The 10,164-nt window shown below is 40.9% G+C and overlaps 1 protein-coding gene across 1 annotated transcript; it reads left to right on the top strand.

The window, feature by feature from the left end:
• On the top strand, positions 1 to 7,335 carry c6h1orf226 (chromosome 6 C1orf226 homolog). Its single transcript, XM_018754201.2, has 3 exons — positions 1 to 548; positions 803 to 1,139; positions 5,418 to 7,335. Exons 1-3 carry the CDS (start codon positions 518 to 520, stop codon positions 5,932 to 5,934), a joined length of 885 nt encoding a protein of 294 aa, XP_018609717.1. The 5' UTR covers positions 1 to 517; the 3' UTR covers positions 5,935 to 7,335.
• Positions 7,336 to 10,164: the final 2,829 nt, after the last annotated feature.

Below are 10,164 nucleotides of genomic sequence, written 5' to 3'. Positions count from 1 at the left end.
TCTGTTTGATTGTTTCAGAATTGATTTTAATGCTAAAGGTTAAAGTTGTGCGTTTATACAATCGGACGTAATTGACGTATCCTCTGAGAAGCTTCCGCCTTTGAACAAGACTTCATCTTTCGATGTTTTTTAATGATGTGGTGCTCATTGAAAGGAAAACATTTTTAAAAAGTATATAAACATGAGCATCAGATGGTATCTGGCAGTCTAGTGGCTGCTTTTTGGCTGCTTTTATTTATCTGTCTCACATTCAAAATTAAATGTTTAGTTTGTAAATTAACATTTTTAATGAGAACAGTGTAATTAAGACCAAGCAAAACTGTAATATGAGCTCCAATTACACGTGCAACCAAAACACTAATGACCGTTTTGACAGATGAGCGGCCCCTTGTGACTGTACAAATGCTAATGGAAAATTGCAGTTAGGCAGAGTTTACAGGTCTTTCGAATGTTTGTGAAAGTAACCTATTTCATGCAGTTTCATTTACGTAAAAAATTATTTTTATATCCCATCTAAATGCTTTCCGAGAAACTATTGTCCTCACAAGGTAAGCGTGTTTGTGTAGTGTGTTTGATGTTTGGAATGTGCTTGCATTGTTGCTTTCTTGCTTTCATAAGTGTGTATTGTTCAGTTGTGAGGATTTTGTTGGATATATATTGCTTGCTTTTCTTAATTTTAATTCTCAAGTGTGTTGTAAGTTTTATTGCTGATTTTATTTGTTGGTACAATACAATGGACTTCTACTCAAACTCGTCTTTGATACGGTAGATACTCAGGGTTGCGTTTGCCTCTGTTTTACAGTTGACCAAAGCATATTTGAGAACTCCAGCACGGCTCATCAGCCGAAGTTCCAGAATTCCAGGTCAACGGCACCACTGAGCCGGCGCTCGGCAACTTCCCCGTCCAGCCCGGCGGTCCCTGCAGATGTTTCTGGTGCCGGGATGCTGAGGACAGGAAGCAGTCAGCACCTGAAGAATGCCCTCAACCTGGGCAAGGCTATGGGGGCAAAGGTCAACGACCTTCTGCGGCGCAAAGACCCCAGTAGCCTGGGAGATGTCGGCGTGACGGAAGTTAACAAGATTGCAGGCGCAGCATGGGCGTGCATGGACCGTGATACTCTCAGCATCATGGGCAGCAGGTAACACAGACCATACATCAGCTATAAGACACTTGAAATGAGCCCATAACATGCAGGGACACACACTCTGTGGTTCATGAATGGTTGCGTGCCGCGGACTAATCGAGGGGTTTATTGATTTTGGTAAAGTGAAATAAAAAGGCAACAGAACACAGTGCACTTGCAGTGGCTGCATCATTTATATTTGACATTTCAGTTTCTGTTGAGAAGCTTTTCATGGTACTGCATTCAGGAGCACTGTGTGTTTAAGACTTTTTCTTTTTTAAAATATAAACTGACGTAATATTGAAATAGAAAATGAAATAGAAGATACTTCATAAAAATTGTTTTAGTCATTGCATTGCAAAGTTTTTAATTTTTGATATCAGATCTGATAAGATTTGGTATCATTCAAAGTTTTAATTAGAAAACAACGTTATATTTCTAGTTCTTACAATTATGCAGTGAAATTAGCAGTATTTTTGTAGTGTTTTAGAGGCTAGATAATGTTTTTTAATAGTGGTGTTTCTAACGTTAGTTTTGTAGCAGTAATTAAAGTGTGGTGTTAGCTGTTTGCCTCCGGCAGTTAATCTCGTTTTCTCCTTTTTCACATAAGATGTTGCTACTACAAACTTTTCATGACATCCTTTAGCACAAAAGCTACTGTTACAAGCTGACACGTGTTACCACCATGTAAATCTGTGTATAGATTAATATAATTTCTCCGTGATTACTCTGCAACGGACTGGCATCAGCTCTATGGTGTAACACCCCCCGCCCGGCTTGCTCACCATTCTTCTGGGATAGGCTCCGGATCACCGCAGTCCTGCACAGAAAAAAGTCTACTTGTTCGAGTCCACCAAGGGAGGCCACCGCTACTATGTTGACACCATTGTCCATATTGTGCGCCATGTTCATGCGTCCAAAACATACCGAAGTTGTCTCTGGTAACTGAATTGAGCACTATTACAATCATCAAAGACTCAAGTTTCTACTACAACAATAACCTGATAAATCTCCTCGTTCTGCTCTTCCATCCTGCTTCAATTTCTCCTTGGACCTCAGGAAATGCCAGTGTGCTGTAAAGAAGACTAACTCCATCCTGGCCAGTGCCTTCTATTTCTTGCTTGACCTTGTGGCTCTCACCAAGACATTGATCACCATTGAAAATACAGCCACACCTACAATCCTCCCTATTCCTTCTCGCAAACCTTTTGCCTCTGGCAAGGATGGAGGCACAGGCCTGCTCATCTCTCCCCAGTGAATTATTATGCTCTCCCTCCACTGTCCTAGTCTGTACTTGTTTGAATTCTATAGTGTCTCTGTTACTGCCCACCTCAGTCTTAGTAGTCATTCTCTGTCACCCTCATGGGCCCCTGGCTCCTTCCTAGATGACCGTACTCTGCTTATCCTCCTGGGTGACTTCAACTTGCATGTCAAGGACATGCCACTCTTGCATTTATTCATTTAGTATACACGTTGCCAAAGCAGCTTCCAGCTAACACTGTGTAGTAGTTAGCCACACCTTTTTTCATCAGAGGTCACTTACAATGCTTGATACACAACCTACGGCAAGTCACTCATCTATACACCTGTGGAATACAGTCTATCTCACACACACACATGCACTAAGGGCAAATTAGGCTGTGGGAGGACACCGGAGCACATGGAGGAAACCAATGCAAACTCCACAGAGACTGAGCAGGGATTGAACTCTCATCTCATATCACTGAGTTGCTGTGAGAACTTGTCTTCTCTAGGAACTGTGATTTTCCAGGCTCTGTTACTGTGCTTCATGTTTCTGATCATTTCTTTTGTCCCATTTCAACTTTCCATCACCATTAATGCCCCCTCCTACCTCTGCACTCTGTCACATTCCACCAGAAGTCCCAGCCTCCCTCTCCCATGTCATTGTAACCTCCCTGCCGTCCACAATTCTGACTTGTCCCCGGATGACACCACCAATTCTTTCAACTCTATCCTCCTCTTTCAACTCTCACTGTTCTTTAATTTCCAGATGAGCACACCCTAAATCCAACCCATTGTTATCAGATTTACTCCATGCTTGCAGAACCAGACTCCACACTGCTGAATGGAAATGGCAGAAATCTAAAAGTCTCACAGACTTAGTAGTTTAATAAGGAGCTCCTTGTGTCCATTCAGTCTACTGTTTTATTTATAAAAACTATTTTCTTCCTGAGCAAACGGCAGTCTGCAGCTAATAATCCCTACAAATTCATCTGACTTCTTTTAAGGAAACCCTCTTTGGACCCAAACTCACTCTAGAATTACAGGCCAGTTTCTCTTCTACCTTCCTATAAAATTCTCTGAATCATGCAGCATATAACCAGTTACCATAATACCCTGCCCAGAATGATCTCCTTGACAGTTATTAGTCTAGATAGTCTAGATTATGCATCTATTCCCATGAAACTGCTATCCTTGCAGCGTCAGAATTTCTCCAGTCAGCTAGAGTAGCCTCCCTCTCCTCAGTCCTCTTGCTATTCCCTCTCTGCAGCGTTTAACCTTCTCAACCGCCAGATCCTGCTTTCTTCTCTCGGGCACCTCGGAATCAAAGGAACACATTGAAATGGTTTGAGTCTTACCTATGAGCTAGATCTTATCGCTTCACCTCAGTCTTTCTCAGCTGGTGTTCTGCAGGGCTCTATGTTAGGTCCCTTTATAAATTCTCTGTCTTTCATAAGAAAACCATAACCCGGTCTTGCATATGTCCCGTGTGCTATGTAAATTTATTAATTTTTCAGACGCTTTTCTCCAAAGCGATGTACATCTCAGAGAAAAATATGATGTGTGCATGACATCAGCAGAAGGAGAGATTTGGATGCAGACACGAGATTCTAGAGTAACATCTGCAGGATCTGGCCTTACCTCACGAAGCAGGATTTCCACATTACAAAGGCATTAGCCGTGTTATAGTGTTTCTGACTAATTTTGCAGTACGCTAATTTGGGACACTTTTGTGCAAGTGTACATGACTGTGCATAAATATTCCATCTCACGAGTTTCTCTTCAAAAAAATTATTCAGCAAATCAGCCCTTTCAGAAAGAATGTGTAGCCATAAATTGCATTTATTTTACTGTGACTCATCATTTGTCAGTCTTTTTATAAACTTGTCACTGCAGAAATGACTCAACGTTTGTGAATGTGATGGGGCCGAAGGTAGTATAAAAGCTAAAGTAGATGATGTTTAATACAATGTTCTTTTCTGTCAGTCTTTAAAATGATTATGTTCAAAGTAAGCAGCACAGAAAGTGGGACTTTGTAGCACATATGTGATGTGTATATTGTATCTGATATTTCCAGATACGACTGAGTATTGAATTATAGGGATTACTGTCATGCAGCTTAAACAGATGGGAGACAGTCTGTTAGATGGTTTATAAAGTGGGTAGGTGGTTTATTGTCGACCACAAGTAATATGGAAAAAGCAGCTAACGTGTGATATTTTAAAGAGGAGAAAACAAACCCCATAAATTCCTCTTTGCATTTTCCAAAACGTAAAGGTTGAAAAAGACAGTTTCACATTGGGCAAGTGAATCGTGTTTTGGCTAATCTCAGTGTCACCACCTATCAATAAACTGTCTCGAAGAAAGAAACACACAAAATAAATAATCCATTAGTGACAAGTTAATCACTTGTGGTTCCATGCTGTCACGAGCGATCCCAGCAAGAGGCTCGACAGAACAATGAACCATAAGCACACGCACCGAACAGTTTGCGACAGCGGTGTCCTCTTTTAACTTTGGAGTTGGGAATTGATTATTACTCACAATTAGCCTCGCTATGTTTTCCAACGATCTTCTTTATAATCAAGGAGCTGAGACCTCCAGGCCTTCATTGCCTGCCCATTCATTCTTGGAGGTAGTGTTGGAGGTAGTGTTTTCATAACAGCCCTTTCTGCTCTTTACTCTGCGTGGAATAAAAGACTGGATGTCAGATTAATTTCCAGCCCTTAACAAATAACGCACCATCTTAACTCCACATTGTAATTTAGGCCCATTAAATAAAGAGGAAAGAATGTGAGCAGGGGCCTAAATGCTGTGATCCTTGCAGTCCTTAGAATGTTATATGTGAAGCATTATGCATTGCTATTCTTCTTTTCTGTCAGGTTCCTCCGTATGTGAATAAATAATTCATACAATTCGATGATATTCAAAAAGATTTTCATGCTCTTAAAAATTTGTGAGTATAATTGAAATGTAAAATTTAGCACAATTTTTTCCAACTTTTAGCATTTATTTTGCCCCCTTTTTTTTTTTTTTTTTGTTCTTTTTCAGCCTCTTTGGCCAGGATTCTTTCCCACGACTGAACCCACCCCCTCCCACCAGTAAGAAGCGCCTCCCTCGCGCTCTAAAGACCACGCAAGACATGATGATCTCCTCTGACCCTGTTGTGGCCACGCCTGAAATATCCGACTCTTGCATTTCTTCACCTGAAGAGGTTCCCCTGTTCCGGAAGGATGGATGCACAGACCCACAGGAAGGAGGGAAAAAAGGGGTGGAAAGAGGTGCTGGTCTCAGTGAGATCAAAGCAGAGAAGGACAGTGCCGCCAATTTAGACAAACCAGCAGAGATCGGCAAAGCCGAACCATCCCAGCTTCAGCTCTCCGTGCCTGACCTGATCCACAAGGATCACCTGGACCCTCCACAGAAACCTGGATGCCAGCAGGTCAGGATGGCATCCACCCCCTGCTCAGGGAAACCAGGCTGCCGCATCAGCTTGAGCGATAGTGACTTGGAGAAGAACTCTGAAGAAACTGAAGAGCCTCACCCAGACCTGTTATCGTTTGAGTAGCTTCTAAAAGCTTCTGGAGAAGTCTCTCTTACCCTTGTCTCCAGCCTTGCCCTTTTGGCTGTCCATTGTATTTGTCTGTTAAGACTGAGGCATGCGGGGTTAATCACCAGCTGTTTGAAAGATATTGTCAAATCTAAGTGCAGCGAGTGCATGGAGATCTTCTTGATCAAGGGTTAGATGTTTAGCACAATATGACCTTTCTGTTGAATTGTATATAAAGTAGTTTATTTTAGGGAGAAAAATCAGTTTCTCAAAACAAAGTTACCTGGAGAAAGCCTTCATCAAAAGTGTCTCCAGTAATGGAACTGAACACGGCTGCATTTTTTATAACATTTTCCAACTTTGATCAAAAGGATGCCTAGGGGTAGCTGGTATTATCAAAATGCCGAAGCTGACGGCTGAGGAAAAAAGGGCTCCCCTTATGAAAGAGCGTTACCTTTTTTTGTATTTTTTTGCAGAAATGATTTTTATACTTGCTTGGTCTCAAAGTGACCAGCTTTAAAATGCTTAAAGTGTATTTTTTTTTTCCAATATACTTAAGTGTTATAATAATGAAGTATAATTTGAAAAGTGTATAGAATGTAAACTTGGAGCAAACAAAGAGTAAGTATCGTGTGTTCTCAAATTAGCCCATTTAGAGTTTACTGGCACGAATATGTTTGCATCCTTGGTAGCTCATTAAAGTACCTACTGAGTGATTTTTTTTTTTTTTTTTTTCCCCCCCCCCTTTTTTTTACCAGGGCTTTTAGCTTTTCTGTTTGTCTATGTCTTCTAAGAGAAATGTTTTGTGCATTCCATTTCATTTAAGAACAGTAACATAAGTTTTTACAAACAGTTAGAAAATATTGCTCTTTTGAGAGACAGCAGCTTATTCCCTTTAGTGCACATCAGTGTATCAGCACGCGTTAACCTAAAACTGTTGTCATCTCACTGTGTGTTGACTGTTGCCTGACAGAGGGTCCTTGAAACCATGAACAAATGCTGCTGTTGGGTTTATCGGGACGATGCCGAGCTCCCTTTCCGGAGCGTCCGTCACGGCCCGTCTGTCAGGACGGCTCTGAGCTCGGCTCGGGGAACTGTGGAATTGCTGCAACTCGGCACTGCTTCTCACCTCATGAATGTACAGGTAGTGCAGCAGCCTCCCCTCCGAGAGCCTTTCTTCACAGATGGTGTCACTATTTGCGTCTGGGGATTTTCGTTTATTCACAAGTTACTGTTGCAAATAGCCGTGCAATAGAACAGTGGTTCTCATATACCGCTGTGCTTTTTTTTCCTTTTTCTTTTTTTGCAGCCAAATCAGTTAATTAATTGTGTTACATTGAATGAATTTCACAGCTCAAATATTAAACCAAACGTTAATTTCACTACTTTTTTTTAATACTGAATTTGAGAATCTGAAAAGATCTTTTTTTTTCCTCTTTGACAATAAGTAATGGTGTTTGTTCTTTAATGTGTTTACAGCTATGAAATATTTAATTGTTCTCAGCCTTTCAACAAAGTTAAGCCCTGGATTGATCAGTTTACAACGTTTCAGAAAAGATCAAGCGATTTGAAACATTGTGCGGTTAAGTATTTCTCGCACAAATTTGCCTGGTATAGTCTTGTGCCAGCGTGACATCTCATTCATTCAATCTGCAGCTCAGTGAAAAGTAATTAAATAATAGATTGGCTGCAAGAAAATCCAACTCATGCAGCGGTGCGAGAGAACCACTGGGGTAAAACAAGAAACATGAATGAGCTACTAATGGGGAAAAACTTAGTTCTCTGGGTTTTTGCTTTTTTTTTTGTAGCTTGGTTTAAGATGTCTTGACAGTTTGTATATGTGACAAACTAAAAATCTGTGATCTGAACACATGACATGATTATTCTTGTATTTCTTGCTTCAAAATCATCTGCATTCCTGTTTGATTGTTATTAACCAGGCTAAACAAAAACAAAGTGGCAAAATGGTGCATTGCTTAATGAATATTTTGCAAGCATATCTGATTATTGAGAGTACTGCTAAAGTGAAAATGTTTTATTTTTTGTAACATCTGTGTGCTTTCAGCCTGTTTGCAGGCAGTATAGCATGACTGTTTACTGTGGGAGACCTGTTTGCTTTGTACATTGTTTTAGCTGTTCACTTTACATATTTCAGAGTCTGATATAAAGCAGTCATGAAATTATTTTCTAGAAAGACTTTTTTCACGGAAGATATATAATTATATATAGTTTACCAGACTGACATATAATATTAAGAACTGTAATTTGTAACTGTAATGTCTAACATTTCAGAGCCATTGCCTTAATGAAGAAGTCATTGTACTGCCAGTCAGTTGGCTCATAAAGTCTGTTGTCAGAAAGAGAAATCGTTGTCTCTTGTTTTTGTCCGGAAGTGCAATGCAGCTGCGAAGCACATAGCGTCACAGAGTCTCTCTCAATGCAGTATGGCAACGTGTGTCATGGCTTTTGTGCTGATTTACCGGGGAAAATGTTAAGATGTTACCATTACGGTGGATGTCTGGTTTGCGTTAAACCAATTATGAGCCAGCCGACGTGAAGTGTTCCAGGGGAACGTGGACTGTGTCCATCGAGGAGGAGATGCACGGGACAGCCCACCATTTCAACCACACACACACACACACACACAGTGATCATTTGTCCTGAACACTCCACCTGCATGTATCTACAAAGCAGATGGATAACTTTCCATCTGTAATCCATTTTGTTTTAAGTAAATCAGTATGCTCTTCTAAATTAAATCTATTTTTTGTTTAAGTTGTTCAAGAAACTCTTCAGTGAATACAAAAAAACCTCAACTAAAATTACTCATGCCTGAGGGAAGAATTTGAACATTTTTTTCAATTCCGGGGAAACTGTTGTTTTCCTATAACTATTGTGACCATTTATCGACTTCGCTGTCATTCCTGTTCCTGACAAGCGCGGTGGGAACATCATTATGACAACTATGACATGAATCATAACCAAGAAGCGTTTCTATTTACATCATATACTCCTACATGGTGCCTTCGCTGTGACACATACAAACCACAATGCAACCGCTCCGTTTTTTTGATGCATTTTTTGTGTCGTTTTTTTCTCCGCTGGAGAAGTCAAGTTTAACCAGCCGTGACGTTCGTGACACCCATGAACACAACGTCCCACTTCTGCGGAATTGCTCGGGAAGTGCATTTTGACATTTCCAAAGCCGACCGTCTCGAGTACGTAAATGTGTTTGATTGCGCTGGCTCCAGCCTCCCGCGGTGATTCTCCACGCGGCGTCGGTGTGTCCGCTGTTGTGTTCGTCAGCCTGCCGCTTCTTCATTTTGCCGATTGTGGGAAAGAGAGGCAGCATCCCGATTTTCCAGATGAATTAGCGCAAGCTTATGTCAAGATAAATGACTGACTGAAATTAAATGGCCTTTTCCCTCATTTCTCCATCCATCCGTCTTCATGGTTGGAAAACCAAGAGTTTGCACAAGGAGGTAAACATGTTACTCATCAGACAGGGGTGTGCGGAATTACACATTTAATCGGCAACGGAAGTGCCTTTTTGTCTTACAGCCCAATTATTCGGATTTCACGGTAAAATTCCAACCAGTTCTTTCGAAATGGTTTAATGTGAAATAAACCGCTGCTTCAAACTGAGATCATGTAAAATGAAATCTTTCGAAGAAATCGGATTGTTCTGTTGTATCTGCCGTATTTAATACACTGATGAAAAGTACAAGGCAATTGGCTTCAGTAGAGATGGATGAATTCTGATAATCGGTGACCTGAATGACTTTGTCGAGAAATCCGGATTAGTTGCGGGAAGTGAGGAGGACTTGTCTAATAGGGTTTATTTTATCAGTAGATGAGGAATTAGTCCCAGCGGTGCTGCTGGGTCAGCTCACTGTTCTCCCAGGGACATCTCCTGCCACCTTAACCCTTCATTTCATCGTTTTTCGCTCGCGGCCGCCTCATAAGAGCGACACCAGAGATGATATTGAAATTGTTGCTGTCGCACCTTTGTTCAGGCGTCTCATGCGCTCTCCTGTTGTTAGGTTTGCAGTTCAAGAGTCATAATAAACATAGTGGTACCCATATTGACCCATAGTCAAAAAGTAAAGTGTCAAGAAAGTTGAATTTCTCTTTGGAAATAAAATATTACAAATAGTCCTTAATTGATTGAGGAGAAAAAGGTTACCACACATGATCGTTTCCACTGGAAAAGACGACCTGCCCCACAGACGACTGTTAAGGTTCCAT

Source organism: Scleropages formosus, chromosome 9 (assembly GCF_900964775.1).
Source record: "Scleropages formosus chromosome 9, fSclFor1.1, whole genome shotgun sequence".
NCBI lineage: Eukaryota > Metazoa > Chordata > Actinopteri > Osteoglossiformes > Osteoglossidae > Scleropages > Scleropages formosus.
This window is presented reverse-complemented; position numbering and strand designations above follow the sequence as displayed.